The 16420-nt window shown below is 44.5% G+C and overlaps 1 protein-coding gene across 1 annotated transcript in view; it reads right to left on the reverse strand.

Moving 5' to 3' along the window:
* Window positions 1-715: 715 nt before the first annotated feature.
* Window positions 716-16420, reverse strand: part of Rdh10 (retinol dehydrogenase 10 (all-trans)) — a gene marked incomplete at its 5' end in the record, with an annotated part of 30700 nt that continues 14995 nt past the window's right edge. The window contains 4 exon segments of the mRNA XM_005392094.2: window positions 716-2045; window positions 2143-2274; window positions 4170-4315; window positions 5715-5813. Coding sequence (XP_005392151.1) covers window positions 1922-2045; window positions 2143-2274; window positions 4170-4315; window positions 5715-5813 — 501 coding nt within the window. The 3' untranslated portion in view covers window positions 716-1921.

A 16420-nucleotide genomic window follows, 5' to 3' on the forward strand; every position in this document is an offset into this window, starting at 1 on the left:
TGTTAAATGAATTAGATTTATTCAACGTAGAGATGGACAACCTTATAAGGGCATAACAAACAAAAAATAGAAATTGGTTTAAGACTCCAACAGATAATATAAGAGGAAGCGTTAAGACTTAGTTTTAAGGTTGATAAATGGGTCCTTAAATTAGAACAGAGTTTACTAGGACGGTTTGTTGTGTGCTCCGGGCTGGCTGGGAGACAGGCTTGGATGACCTGAAAGTCACTGTCCTCACCCCACACTGGTACGGCACCACTTCAAAGTACTTCTATAAATCTGAATTGGAACTCCAGAGGCAGCCAGTGCCTCCACTGCCTTCCAGGCTTGCTGATCGTTTATAAAGGCAACTTTGAACATGGGCGGAAGCTCTTCCCCGAGACCTGAGCTAGGAACATGAGCAGTGAGGTGGGGCTTTCCTTGAACGCGCTTGTAGATACAGTGCGGAGCTGATCTGTGGCGCGGTCAGGCTAACACAGGTAATACTATCCTCTCTGTTTTGCTATTTTAGGCAAGTCCTTGATAAAGTCTTTAACCTAGATAATGGGAGTGCTGGAAATTTGAGTGCGTGATACCCTAACTCGTTAGGTCTGCTCCCAAATATTATCCTACTCAAACATTTCTTTTTAACTAAAGCAGAAGATGGCGTGTGGGAAAAAGAGCACAAGTTTCCTTACAACCTTGCTGATAACTAATAATCACACAGGCAGTGGCGTGTAAGTTAAGTCTTTAAATTTAATTGGTCCTTTATAAAACGTCCCAATTAGTAAAAGTTGGCTTATTTTAATACCCTTTAACATTGGTCACTATTGAAACAAGACATTCTAAAAAAAAAGCAATCACATAAGAGTTCGTAGTAATTTACAAGTGGATGGTGTACATTTAGATACAGAGGTAGAAGTTCACTTTTACAATGCTTCACTAATACACATATACCAAATTCAAGGCACAAAATAGTTTGTTTTACAAAAAAATACTGTAAAAATGTCATCTGCTGTTCTCTAATGTGAATAAACCTTTCAAAGGAATCTTTACACCCTTCCATACGTACTCCACAGAATAAGGTTCTCTTCCCCTCACTGATCACAGTTGGCACAAAATGGGGCCTTTTCAGGGTAGAAGTTCCCATTACTGGAAACCACTTCTTTGCAGAGCTGCTGTGTACTCTGGAGAAGAGTCCATCCCACATCACAGAGCGCAGCAGCTCCCCGAGGAAAGGGCAATTTCTGTACGAAGCAGAATTCATAGGTAGGAAATGGGTGATCTCGGCTGATGACTCGGTCTCCAAACGATGGTTTGTCAGAGAAGTTTAAAACTCAGCTCACACTTTAGTCACTCTAAGTTGAAGAAAGAGACCTCATCACCTTCACTGTGACACTCGACATCGTTTACCTCAAACTGATGGGGACTTCAAAATTCCTTTTTAAAACAGCTGAACATACAAACACCACGAGAAAGCCGCACAGGCTTTGCAAAACTGGAACTTAGAAAACGTGAGAAAATAGAGCTCTACCGGTCCTTGAAGCTGCAAGGATGTCAGTTGGCTAGAATTTAATAACAAGAATGAATATGGGAGGTGAGAAAAATCATACACATGAAACACACTGTAGTTATCATTTCTAGACTTTCTGCTCATTAGAAAATGACAGCCCGAAGATGTCTTACAGTGCTTGTCTGAAGACTGGATTGGTTGTAGGGTCCTGTCTAAAAGGACCCCGTTGGCAGTAACCTACGCTCACTTTTACGGATCACATTTCCCAAGTACTCTAGTCAGTTAATTTACACTTTATTATTTTAAAAAGCTGATTTTTAAAAAGTCAACATAGGGTTAGAATCCAGAGTGTCAGTAATGCTGATGTGCACTGGACTGAGATATCTTGATCATCTTCTGATAAAAACGATATTCCGTAAAAAAAGATCCTTAGATTCCATTTTTTGCTTCATTATTGTTTGTGGCTTGTTTTCTTTGAGCAATGAAGGGGTACATGCATTTGTCTGCTCCCAGGAACCGATACATGCACACAACTGCTTCGAAAGGAAGGATGCTAAAAAGAAAAGTCACAGTTAGCAAATCCAAGTCTTGCATGAGTGAAGGTCTCGGGGCAGGCAGGGAAAGACCTGATCCCGAGGGAGCTCACTTACCTCTTCATGAAGGTCACGATGTACATGAGCCGGGGGGTGCAGATCATGGGCTGGTCCGTGAGGATGGCCTTCATGGCCTGCTTCACACAGTAATCAGGCTTCAGAGGGGGCAGAAAGGGCTCGATTTCTTTCCTGGAAGTTTTGTGTGTGCAAAAACGAAAGTAAGAGTACAATAGGGAAGACCGAAAATACGCATCAAAGCCCTAACTGTGACACTGTCGGAGCCGCAGGACTTTGCGTGCTTTGTGTCCTTTACGGTGCTTTCCTATGTTTCTCCCAAGTGCCCTTCCTGTGTACACATGTTATTGGCTTAATCTGGAAAACAAGTTAGGAAAAAACAGGAGAACACCGGCCTGCTTTTCTGTAAAAATGAGAAACTTGTGTTTTTAAGATGCTGTAACATGTATTTCCAATTGTTTTTCTATATTTTTCTTTTGACAAAAAGAAAAGAAAAAAGGGAGGTGTTTGGCATAGCAAACACTAAATCCAAGCAAGAAGCAACCCTTCCAGATCAGGTGTAGTTACAGTGAGGTGTTAACACGGGCCTGACTTCTGAGCGCGGTAACAGCTCTGCACTTTCCAGGCCGCAGACTACGCGAGGCGAGGGCATACTCCCCAGGGGCCTCCGCAGTGCAGGGCGCGCGGACACGCCCTTCGGGCTGGTTCATTAAGGGACACACTGCAGTTATCACACGGTTTGGTGCTTTTACTCCTCACCGCCCCGTCACAGCTTCGAGTACCTGCACCTGCCACTGTGTGAAACAGGAAGTGGCTCCTCAAAACCCTTGGCGGTGGGTTGCCAGGTAGGTAGGAGGGAAAGACCCACCCAACACAGACCCAGAGGCGTGCGTGCACACACGTGTAGAGGACAAGATGCAGGCTAGGGCTCATTTCTTTCTTCTTTGGTGCTGGACTGAGCCCTGTGTTTTACACAGGCTCTACACTGCACCCCACCCCAACCCCCTGGGCTCATTTCTCAGTTCAGACTCAGGGTCCGCCTGCAATCTGAAGGACTCAAATCACCCTCCGCCTCCTTTCCTCCTTGTCTGGCTCAGTATGTGTAAGAATGGCCTGAAACCAGCCAGGTGCTGGGCGCTCGTTGGGGTATCTTCCTCCACGCTGCAAAGGCCCCCACGCAAGGACCTCAAAGCAGGCATGTCTCTGCGGGCGCCCTCGTAATGACTCATGCTTGTGTTTATCCCGCTGAGCTCAAGTCAACTGTAACTTGACATTTATATTCCCATTTTCCTCCTTTCAAGTGTGTATTTTATTTCATTTTTAGTAATTCGAAATGGTTTTTCTCATTCTGTCAGAATGAGTCTAGCTATATGCACCTGCTACAAAACAGAAGTTTCCAAATCTGGAGTGTAACATTCACAGACTTTTTAGAAAAAAGATCTGTTACTCCTCTGTAACTGCGACATTGTTTCACATGCAAACCAGAGTCAAAACATTAAGGACTTTGCTTCTGGGACACTTACTTATCAACATAAATTCTTTTTTTTTTTGGTCTTTTTGAGACAGAGTCTCGCTATGCAGTTCAGGCTGGCCTTGAGCTCACTTTGTAGCCCAGGCTGGTCTGGAACTTGCAATGATCCTCCTGCCTCAGCCTCCCGAGTGCTGGGATTATAGGTGTGTGCCACCACACCTGGAAAAAATTCTGTTAAATTATTCTCCTTGAAGGTATAGAGAAGTTGTTTTCTGTCTGGTGCTTGTGCATTAATTTCTGCAAGTTAACATCAGCGCGGCACCAGTCCCTTGCCTGTCAGGCTTATATACCAGTTTACAAAGCTTTCAGGCCTTGCCCAATGAAAACTACAGGTTAACTGGCTGTTAAAGCGCAAGAGCAACTGCGTGAGGGCCAATTTCACTCATTCTCCCAGTGTTATTCTTTTTCATTTGTTGGTTTGGTAGCAGGAATTGAACTCAGGACCTTGCCCTTGCCAGGCAGGCGCTTGCGCCTCTGAGCTACATCCCCAGCCCCTAGTGTTATCCTTTTATCAGTAACAGCACAGGTTCCCACTGACCTGATCCGGCAGCCTCTGAACATGCCAGTGTCTACAAGGTAAGGGCACACCAGAGTTGTTTTAATTCCATCTTTTTCAGCAGCCTTTAGCTCGTGGCTCAGCGATTCATGAAAACCCACAACTCCGAATTTACTGGCGCAGTAATCCTGAGTCAGAGGGGAGAGAGAACAGAAACGCTAAATCTATGCATGAATCCCACCACCACCCTGACATTTCCCTGGGCTTACTGCTTTATTAGACGTCGGCTTCAAAAAGCTATAGGTGAAGAAGTGAAGAAAGCGAGACCATTTAAAAAGATATCTGATGCGGTTCAGTGCAGAAATAATATTTTCAAAGCAACAGCAGAAATAGACGAACACTTTTTGCCACATCAACGAAGTATCATATTACATTGAGGAAGTTATTGCAAAGGATTATGAACACTAACAGGCTGAAGCTGAAAATGCAGAGAGGTTCACTTTGAAGTGTCTGGAAAATTTACAAATGGTCTCTTGTTCAGTGAGGAGGCTGAAAAACCTGTTTGTTTAAATTAATGCAAAAAGAACAAAGGTAGGCCTCACTTCGGGTTATGAGTTGCTATGGTTTGACTTTCTCTTCAAGGGGAAGTTAATGTGAAAACGGTACATGCACCTTGTAAACTTGAACTTAATGTAAAGGCGTGTGACACAGACAGTCCTTATCTGTGACCCAAATTTAAACTTAGAAATGGAAATATAAATCCCTTAAATGCAGATGCTATCTATCCTGTGTCCTTTTGCATAGTCCCATGGAATCGTTTAAAAGTAAAAAAATTCTGTAGCTAGGGGTTGTGGTGCACACCTGTAATCCCAGCACTCAGGAGGCTGAGGCACGAGGATCACTGTGAGTTTGAGGCCAGTCTGGACTACATAGTGAAAAATAACAAAACAAAACAAAAAAGCAGTCCTCCTGCCTCAGCCTCCTGAGTGCTGGGATTACAGGTGTGCACTACCATGCCTGGTGCTATTTTCAGTTTTACATGTACCCACAAGACAAAGAGCACAGAACAATATATGTGCACGTGCTTTATAATTCAAGCATGGTGAGGAACTGGGTTTGCTGAAGCTTCTGTCCTAAAAACTTACAAGGCGAAGCATCTGACACTGGCCATAACTACCTCATCTGATGAGCTAACACAAGGTAGCTCACTTTCCGCAAGCAGAGCAGAGCAGAATGTGAACTTTTGCCCGCATTTATCTGTTCCCACGGCACTGCCATGGCCCTCGACAGTTTCATTTTTGACCTTGTGCCTCCCACTGTCAAGACAGGCTGCTGATAATACGGGGCACACTGGGAACCAGACCATCTGCGTCTCCTGTTGCTACTCTGTCAAGCCAGTAAAAGTGCCTTCACGGCAGACGCGGCAGAATTCCACCTCCGCAGCTGGTCCCGCGTCCTGGAGACCCGACACGCACGGTGCCAGCAGTGTGCCCTGGTGCGTGTTCAGGCAGCGGTGCTCCCGCGATGTATGAGTATTCATCCCAAGACACACCGACTGAGGAAGGAAGTGCTTTGTCTCTCACGAACCTCGACTCCAGCAGTACTGAACAATCCCAAGGAGCTCGCCACTGTCACAATATGACCATGATTGATCTCCAGCATCGTCGGAAGAAAGGCCTTAGTTGTCTGCAAGGAAAGTAAGATTCAAGCTTTAGAAATGACATCACGAGTTTCCTCCCAAACCTATCCAAGATTGCAGAACACACTTTAGCCGGCACGATGTTACATTTCCCAATTCCTTCATATTTTGCATTTATCCCAAAGATCCTTTCGTTGCCTGGTTACCTTTGCACGTATCACCGGCAGGGCAGGTAAGTGTAAGTTAGTGTAAGCGATGACCAGTAAGAGTGTAACACAAGTGCTCTTGGGGACAAAGTCCCACGATGAAAAGAAAGCTGTTAGCGAAAGGTTTTTTTTATCATCTTTCAAATAACAGCTATCGGCTAATCCAAGCCACTCCCAGGTCGGAGACGCTCCGACGCTCGGGACCTCCCAGGGCAGCACTCCCGGTCTGCAGGGCCCTCCGGCCTACGGGGCCCTCCGGCCTACAACACCAGGGGCCGCACGCTGCAGCGCCTCGATTCTCACCGTGATTCTGCTCGCAAACTGCACCAAGAACCCAGTTGAATTTCCCCGTGAAGTCAGCACTGAACTTAACTACTGAATTTGACTTGGTTCTCATCCGACTCGGTTTGTGACCAGAATGGTGGGAAGAATCAAGCTTGTGAACCGAGGCACTGCTGCACTGACATTTTCCTACGGCTGTGTCTAAATGGGGACACGCCCGTGCATGCAGAGCTAGTCCAGCATCATGTTCCCACATCCAAAGGTTTACTGTCGGAGTGCACTAGTAGGTGCTTTATGATGTAAAAAAATAACAAAAGCACAGAAGTATTTCAATGAAAAAGGCATCGCAATTCGAACACTCCACTTATACAGTTCTGCACCGTGGGCATCCCTGCATTAATTCTCCCGCAGAGGCAGGGGGCTGGGCACCCAAGGAGTCAGACTATGTGGCAGGTTCACCGAGAAGGGGAAGTCAGAGGCGACAGTGATATATATGTGTGTGTGTGTGTGTGTGTGTGTGTGTGTGTGTGTGTGTGTGTGTGTGTGTGTGTGTGGCGGGGAGGTACTGGGGTTGAATCCATGGCCCTTAAACTGAGCTACACCCTCAGCCCTTTTTTAAAACTTTGAGACATGGTCAGGCTTGCTGGAACTTGTGGTCCTTCTGCCTCGGGGCTGGGATTGCAGGCGTCGCCACTGCGAATGGCTGGCACTGACTTCTTATTCTATAAATTCTCTTTTGCTTCCATTCTTTTTTTTCTTTTAGATACAAAACTGTATTTTGAAAAAATCCTTCAAATTACTCAACATGATCTATTTATTCTGCCAGGTTCCCAACAGTTTTATAACCTGCTTCTTAAAAGAAAGTGGCAAAGAGCAATCTGCCTGCTGTTGAGTTATAGTCTACTGCCAGGACAGCTTCCTGTGATTTATGAAGTTGAAAAACAAAACCCTATACAGCAGACTTAAAGAGGAGTTGTATTCCCTTTGGAGGATTTTCTGGCTAAGGTACCACTGAGTTTTTGCATGAACTTTTATTTTATTTATTTACTTCTGTGTTTTTGAGACAGGGTCTCCCTATGCAGTTCATATTGGCTTTGAGCTCACTTTGTAGCCCAGGCTGGTCTCAAACTTGCAATGATCTTCCTGACTCAGCCTCCTGAGTGCTGGGATTACAGGTGTGCGCCACCACGCCTGGCTGCATGAACTTTTTGTTTGTTACGGTAACTTTTACATATACAAGATAAAATACAATGAGTCCATTAACTTGGAAGCTTTTCCACTTTCCAATCCTGGAATAGTGATCAGACAAATCTTTGTAAATGTCTTAAGATCTTCCCAAGTCTGTCTGCAATACCCCATCCCCTCAGTTTACATGACGATTGTGCAAATCTCCTTACAGGGACCCATGCTATGCTGCTTCTCACCTGTGTGTTCTTATCCACGAACTCTTCTATGCCAATCTACCCATAGTTCCTTCCTATATAAGCCAAGTATGATACTCATCACGTATTTATACAGTCTTTTATCCAGTTCAGGTCAATTTTCCCACTGGAGTCTCCTGGTAACTCTTTTTTAAAGGTATCTGGAGTGCTAAGCCATTATCACCATCACCATCACCACCGGTGCTGGGGGTTGGATCTGGGCCCGGTGCACGCTAAGCACGCCCCGCACACTGAGCCACACGCCCAGCCCGTGTCACCTGACGCTATTCTAGACCGGTCTGACTTTGTATTTCTTCAGATGTACAGTTGGTACCGGTCACACATTTTACGGTGCTTTACTTTTGATTGTTCTGTACTTATCTGTCCAGCGGCCCCTGGCAGATAGGGAGGAGGCACCCAAACCCGAAGGCAGAACCCCCACACGGTGACAGAAGCTGCCCAGCAGCAAGCGAGCACCTCTCCCTCTCTCTTTCCTATCTTTGGCGGTGCTGGGATTGAGCTAGGGCCTTTTCAAAAAGCTTTTTTTTTTTTTTTTAAATTTTGTGTCAGGTTTTTAATACGTTGCTGAACTGCCCAGGGTGAGCTCAGACGTGTGACCCTCCTGCCTCTCCCAGGGCAGGCAAGTCCCACACACCCGGCGGAGCCACCGCTCGCCACCGCAGGGGCCCGTCACGCTGCTGGGGAAGACACACACATTCCAGCCTGCGCTTCTTTGTAGTATTAATAATAGGGCAAATAGGGCAATTATCATGGTAATTATTATTTTGGTATCCAAAAATGTCAAGAACTGGTACTTCAGGTGACTGTAAGTTTTAATTTTAGGCTGTGTAATTTATATATAACCATTACACCACAGAATTAAAATAAAGCGACATCACAAAAAGGAGCTTTATTTTCCAAACTAGAAAACATATCCTTAAGTAATCAAGTCTGTAAGTCTTCTTTTAAATACCTGGTTATGGCAAATAGTTCTCATATTAGCTAAAAAGAGTAAAATTATTCTTGATATTAACCAGAGATCATTTCTAAGGACAGGTGCTCCAAGATTTACAGTGGAGTCATGTCCTGAGAAGCCCAACGAAGGCTGAAAACATTGTTAAGTCAAAAGTGCATTTAATACACAAAACCTACCAAATACCATAGCTTAACCCGGCCTACCGTGCACATGCTCAAAGCCCTTGCACTGGTCGGGCATTAAGAGTATCATACCACACATCAGTAGCCTGGGAAAAGGCCAAAATGAAAAGTTCAAAGCATAGTTTCTAACAAATATGTTATCAACTTCAAACTATCACAAAGTCAAAAACTCCTAAATAGAACCACTGTAGATCGGATGATACCTATATTACAAGTTCTCCTATTGCTGGAAAGCAGAGATAAATTTAATGTGAAGAGCCATTTTGTTTCATTTTGCCCAGCTTTTGGTTTTTTTGAGACAGAGTCTCACTATATAGTGCAGGCTGCCTTGAACTCACTTATGTAGCCTAGGCTGGCATCAAACTCATGGCAATCCTCCTGCCTCAGCCTCCCAATGCTGGTATTACAGGCATGTGCCACAACACCCGGCTTGAAGAGTCACTTTAACTTAAATTCTTAATACAGATTAAGCACAAGGACTTATTACTAAATCCTAAGAAATTATATGCACTCTAAATATCCTTAAGACTGTGCTACTTGCCTACGAGACAAATCTGAATCACTGACCTGCCCGTTTATGTGGCAGTGTCCACTCTAACCTCAGCCGGAAGCTGGCTGACTACAGACTCAAGACACAAAGTAGGCTACTTTCTGGTGAGTTCACCAAATTTATGTGCTGTGTGCTGCCCGCAGGTGTTAAAAGACTAACCCAGATCCGCAGCACCACATAAAGGCAGGTGACAGAAGATTAACACATTCCTAACTGTATTTTAAATTTAATGTGTTGTAAGGTTTAGAAACTGATTAATGTTCTTCCCCTTCCCCTGAAAGGAGTCTAGCGCTACTAACTTAGCCACTCAAGTAACGCTTAAACATCTATTATATGCAGGTTTTGTGTTACGATCTGCCAGTGATGGGTCAAAAGATAAGAGCTAGTCGCAGTTCCTGTCTCGAAGCTGAATTTATACTTTCTAGCATTTAATTGGCTTAACCTAGCACATCAAATGTAAACCTCTAGTTTACCTCTCACGTAAGAAGGGTGCTGGGGCTGCACAGTCTAAGAAACTTGACTTGTGTCTGATTCTGCTCCTGTGTCTCACCTGCACCCCAAGTTGTGTGGAGGGGAATTTCGCTAGCAGCTTTGTATTTAAAGGGAAAAAAAAGCAAAGAAAATGAAAAAAGGGAAAGAATCCAAATATGGTTATAGGAAGCAAAGTCTCTTCAAGTGTACTATTCAGGAAAACATGTTTCAACTTTAATTAGCAAATAAAGTGAGGCATAAGTTGGTCTGTCAGTCTTAATGTGAAGCCTGCTTTGAAGAGGGAGCTGTTCCTTAATTTTCTTTTCTGTTCTTTTTTTTGTCTTTTTGAGACAGGGTCTTACTATGCAGCTCAGGATGCCCTTGAGCTACTTTGTAGCCTAGGCTGGTCTCAAACTTGTAAAGACCTTCCTGCCTCAGCCTTCTGAGTGCTGGGTGTTTGTGCCACCACACCCTGCTTATTTTTTTTTTTTTTTTTTTTTTTTTTTTGGTGCTGGGAATTGAACTCAGGACCTTGTGCTTGCCAGGCAGGCATTTATGCCACTGACCTTTATCCCCAGCCCTATTCCTTAATTTTAAAAGCAGTAGTGGGTTAATGTTCAACTTAAAGTATGGGATTTTTTTTGCCTAATCAGAGACAAATTTGGCCTTCTATATAAATATGTCTGCGTATTGTACATTTCAGGATAAATGTCTATATTCTTTACTTAGAAATGCTCGTCGGTCTTATGTAATAATACAGTTCCACAACACTCATTATGGTATCAACTACAAATCAGCTACTGAGGAAAGCAGCAGGCAGGTAAGCCAGCCAAGGCCACATAATCAGCCTTGGAACCCCGACTTCCTGTTCTCCAAAGCTTGCAGCACTTACTGGGTCCGACTCTGTACCAAGGAAAGGCAAGCCTAGGATATGCGCATTCACGTCAGGACCACTTGGGGTCCCCTCTAAGCCTGTGCTCAGGGATCTGCTGGAGCCTGTAGACCACGTGACTGTGCACTTAGGCCGTAATTATTCTCTTGCTGCCTGAATGCACGTGGAGCCGTGACAGCTTGCGCGTTGTTTCCACAAGCAAACTGCTGAGGTGTGGAGTGCACTATTAAATAAACTCCCAACAACGCTAACTCCACTCCTTACTTTGCAGGAAAAAAATGCTGTGAGTGTGCGCCACTAGAAAGCATCCCATTTTCACGAATTTTTCCAAGGAACCTGACTGGTTTTCCTTTCTAATTACTCTTGCCCTCAACAGTCTGGTAGTGACATCTGAGATAGCACAGCATATTCTGTCCTTGACACAGCCTGACAGCACAAAGAAACCCGGCACTTTGCAATGAATTATTAATGTGCACAAATATTGTAGCATGTATGAGTTGGGGACCAGCAAAAGGTGAAGTACTAGTTGCCATGACACCAGTCAGTTCAAGCTAAGGTTCATGATCTTTAACTTTGTCTCAAAGACTCATCAGAAGAACACAAAGGGCAGGTGTGAAACACACCCAAGTGGCTTAAGTATAAATTCACGCAGCTGCTACCCTGGGCAACCTGAAAGGGACAAGTCTGAGGGTCACTGACCAACAGGACTGCGGTGTCAGATCAACTAGAAAGAGGTATTATCTAGATCAGTTAGCAACCAGCGATGGGGTTCTCTAGGTGGTACACCCATCAGTCTCCGGAGTTCCCTGTATGCATGATGGCTGGCAGGGCTTGCTAGATGCTAAACTGAAGTCAGAACTGCACCCTATTGCTATGCTGTCTTATTCAAACATCTAGGAAACAGAGGAGGAAATCTAGTCTGTCATCAGGAATATCTGAGTGACTCTTGATTTAGACGGCCTCCGTGTCAGTAACCCATATTTGAGCGAGCAAAGTTCAGAGGAGTTGGAAGGTCTTAGGGTTTTTCTTGTTTGTTTGGTTTTTTTTTTGTTTTTTTTTTTCTGGTACCGGGAATTGAACTCATGACCTTGTGCTTGCCAGGCAGGCGCTGTGCCGTTAAGCTAAATCCCCAGCCCCGGGGTTTTTCTTATTTGCACAAAAACAAAGAAAATTCTTAGTAACTGGACTCTGATTTAAAGTATGAAGCAGAACTTTGATTACTTGCGCTTACTTGTACCATGAGCCTCCAATACCATAATCCACCAGCTGACAGAGTTGCTAGGTGACTGATAAGGAAACAAGAAAGACATTCAAATGGAAGCTGACATTCCTATGAGACCTGCTGCCCAAGTCTAACACCTCCATAGCTCCTCAGGGTTCCTCTTCAAAGCACGGGGTGCGCTGAAAGATAACTGTAAAGGTCACATTTACAGTGTAAGCAAGGTCTTACACAGAAGTGTAAGTGACTGCACAGACGTGGCGTGTCGTGGCTTGAGAAACCTTGGAACGGGGCAGGTTTACGCCAGATTAACTCCCCACAGTTCCGCCCTCCACACACTCCCGGGGCTCTTAATGACAGACTGTGCAGTGCGCGGCCTGCAGCTGCAGTGTCAGGGCCGATCAGCCAAAGGTTAAACAACAGAGGAGTGGGGCAAGGCGGCATCTGGCAGTCTGCCTTTTGAAATTCTGAGATAGACGGCGTCTCAGAGGTGGAGGTAAAACACCCAGATCGTGTTTTCTGTATTTGTTAGGAATCCCAAGTTCACAGACACAAAAGGAAACGCAAAGTTGGTGCCTTACAGCAGGAAAGGGCCCCTGTTTTGTATTTTTGTACACTTGCATGACTGTCCTGTGATCAATTTAAGAAAATGTATGTTCTACGAGAACTGGGGGGGGCGGGGGGGTACCAGCAATGGAACTCAGGACCTCGCGCTTGCCAGGCAGGCGCTGCACCACTGGGCCCCGTCCCCAGCCCCTCCGTAAGAATTACTTTCACGTATTTATCTCTATCTGAATGTCCAAGAAACAGATTCATTTCCGAAAAGAACCACACATTATGTTATATTGAGACATGTATTAAGAACACCAGCACACGGAGAGTACTGTTTTCTGATGTAGGCTGGAGGGTTCTCAGATCTCCAAATGATTATACGCCACTTGAACACAGAAAGTGCACTCAAGACCCACGGAACAGGGAACACCTCGCTGGGAATGCCTGCGGTGCGGGCCCCCCCCACCCAGACCACTTTGCCTGGCTGCTGCTTCTGCCCGCGTCGCCGCCACCACTTATCTTTACCAGAATCTCAAATGAACACTCTCTTGCTTATCCACAAGGCTAAAATGACATCTGGTGGCGCTCTTCTGAGCACTCAGCCGCCGCTCCTGCAACACCACAATTCCACAGGGTTTTTTGAAGGTGCTGCAAATATACAGTATACTTTGTTTAAAAGGCTAACGGGATAAATCATTAATGCGTTTAAAGGTTAAAAACGGTGATGAAACACCGACTATCCAGTGCAAGGAACAGATAGCTAAATATTCTTAATTTTGTAGATGTAAAGGTATTATCTTAATAATAAAAAATACTAACTGCTGGGTGTGGTGGCGCACACCTGTAATCCCAGAGTTCAAGAGGCTGAGACAGGAGGATCACTGTGAGTTCGAGGCCAGCCTGAGCTACATAGTGACTTGAAGACCAGCTTGAACTATATGAGAGACCTCATTTCAAACAAAACAAAACAAATATAATCACCAAAGATTAAAAAGTTTATTTAGCCAGGTGTGGTGGTGCACACCTGTAATCCCAGCACTCGGGAGGCTGAGGCAGGAGGATCATTGCAAGTTCAAGGCTAGCCTGGGCTACAAAGTGAGTTCAAGGCCAGCCTGCACTGCATAGCGAGACCCTGTCTCAAAAAAGACAAAAAGAAAAAAAAAAAGAAAGTTTATTTTGACCATCAACAGTGGGGTTTTTTCTGTCTTTTTGAGACAAGGTTTCACTGTGCAGTTAGGTGGGCTTAAACTCACTTTGTAGCCCAGGCTGGCCTTGAATTCACAGTGATCCTCCTGTCTCAGCCTCCCAAGAGCTGGGATTACCAGCCAGTCTAGGATTACAGGCGTGAGCCACACCACACCCGGCCTCAACAGTGTTACTTAGGAAACAGTAATCTTTACTATAAAATTATTTTAAATTGGGAGATAAAGCCTAAAGATTTCCTACTCATATACTGACTTTAATTACTTTAGCTGCAGTCTGATAGCAGACATTCTGAAACTCATGCAGCTGCCCGACAGCTTTGTGCAGCTGCCTACCTGAGAATGTTGCAAAGGCAGAGAGGTCTCCCGGCCAGTTATGCAACACAGCCCCAAGACACTGCAGCCTGCGACTGCTGTCTGAGGAATGAAGTGCTCACCTTACTTTCCATCAGCCTGAGAAAAAAATTCTCTCTAGACAGCGTACAGGATATGTCATAAGATTCAAACTTGGAACAGTGTTACATTTACCATCCTTGAAAGGAGGGGAGGGGGTTGGGGGGAGAAAGAATTAAGACATATCGTTATGCATGGCAAACGTGCTAATAAATGTAAAAAAATTTTTTTTAAAAAGAAATTATTATCGGGAGGCCACAGGGCCTAGCTTAACATTTGAACAGCATCAGCAGTTAATACTTCATGCCCATGCACAAGAAAACTCCGACAGTTGCCCTGCAACCAGCAGCTAATAAAAGAGCCAGGCTTTCAAATGAACACCTAGATGATGACACCATTAGTTATTCAGCAAAAATAAATGCTTCATTAACTTGTCTTCCCACTGTTAAAGACGGAATGTATCTAGCCCAAGGCAGAAACTCAGATGCCAACAACATTCCCGTACATTTCAGGGCTCGCCGCGCAGAACTACCAAAACTGCGGCGACTTAAACTCAGTCTGTCTGGAAAGGGCACGCTGGTCTTTGGAATCCCAAATCCCGCAGGGTCCTGACGGCCAACCGTGTAACCTTCCTTTTGTTACCAGACCTCGCTGAATCTTGATTTAACTCCTTTATGACACAAAAAGAGAACTCCAAGATTTTTAGCTAAAGAATGTTGGATTCAATCAATTAACTGAAGAAAGCTTCAATTCCCACCTTATGTTCATGGTACAAACCTAGCACTGCGGCGTTCCTTGACCAAGACTCTTGTAAATGACCTGGTGAGGTATCGACTCCATTAGTGGAGCTGCCAGCTTTTGGTGATCAGTAAAAATATTTATTTGCTAAACATTTATATGTTGCGTGGCTGTGCTTTTTAACATAATATGGCTTGAATTTACACCTTTTATCTATTAAAAGATCTGCAAAACAATCGTTTTTCTGTTTTACTTGACTCCGGCCGATCAATGTGTTAAACGAGATGGTGAATACTAAACACTGTTTTTAAAATGCTCTCTCCCTGATTCGCCCCTGACTGGCCCCTGAATGATCAAAGGAGAGTTCCATGATCTCCCTCAGGCTCAGACCCCTCTCCCTGTCTAATAACCCTTTATAGAATAATGAAAATAACCCACAAAATTATGGCCAAATCGCTTGCCAAACAAGGGGCTGTCATTAATCTCTTTGCTTTGCCCCAAGCTCACGTGGCTTCTCAGCCACTGTAACAAAGACTGATCTTTCAAAGGGCAGAAGGCTTTGGTTCTGCTCTAGTGACCAATAACCACTTCCATGAGGCATAAACACGCACGCCAGCGGAGCGAGGCCTCAGGCCATCGGAGTGGCAGGGTGCCTTTGCCTCTGTTCCAACAGCTCGGCCCAAAGTCCCCGTGATCATCCGCCCTTGTAATTCGTCAGGGCAAATAGTTCAAATTCTTCTTTGCTTTCTAGTTTGCTTACTATGGAGTCTTTTAAAAAATTAATTTCTTTACTTAAATACAGGAGAGATACAATCAAGAGATTACTCCTGAAAACTATTTTTTTTTTTTTTTAATTACTGAGAATTGAAGCCAGGGCCTTTATACTGAGCTACATCTCAGTTTTTCTGTTTTGAGACAAGGGCTTACTAAACTGCTAAACTGACTAGGCTGGGTTCAGACTTGGAATCCTCCTGCCTCAGCTTTCCACAATGCTGGGATTACAAGCATGCGCCACTCTGCCTGGCTAAAATAAAAGTCTTGCTGATTCTTAAACATGCACTATAATACCTTAGGAGTCTTTCCAGTATATACTAGGATTTATGGTACTTTCATTGAGTTAGACATTGCTAAAAAAAACAAAAATAATCCCAGTACTCTAGGAGCTGAGGTGGGAGGATTGTAAGCTCAACCCTAGCTGGGAAACTCAGTGAGAATCTATCTCAAAATAAATATAAGAAAAATGGTGACTGTGGATAGATATAGCTCTGTGAGAAGGCTGTGGGTTCAACCCCAGGTACTACAAAAATACCAAACCAAACCAAACAAAAAACCCAAACAACAACAACAAAAACAAAAGAAGTCTATGAGTCTCTTAAAGAACTTCTTTAAGCCACTTTCTTTGGCTTAAATCGGTGGTTCTCAAATTTTGCTGCAGATTGGAATCAATGGGAAGTTTACTCCTGGTGTCTCAGCCAGACTGCAGACCAGCTACTCCAGGACCGCCACGGGACAGAACTGGGCGTCGGGAGCAGCGTGCTCCAGTAAGTACCGAGTTTGAGAACCACTGTTC

Source organism: Chinchilla lanigera, unplaced genomic scaffold (assembly GCF_000276665.1).
Source record: "Chinchilla lanigera isolate Chin_1 unplaced genomic scaffold, ChiLan1.0 scaffold00043, whole genome shotgun sequence".
Taxonomy (NCBI): domain Eukaryota; kingdom Metazoa; phylum Chordata; class Mammalia; order Rodentia; family Chinchillidae; genus Chinchilla; species Chinchilla lanigera.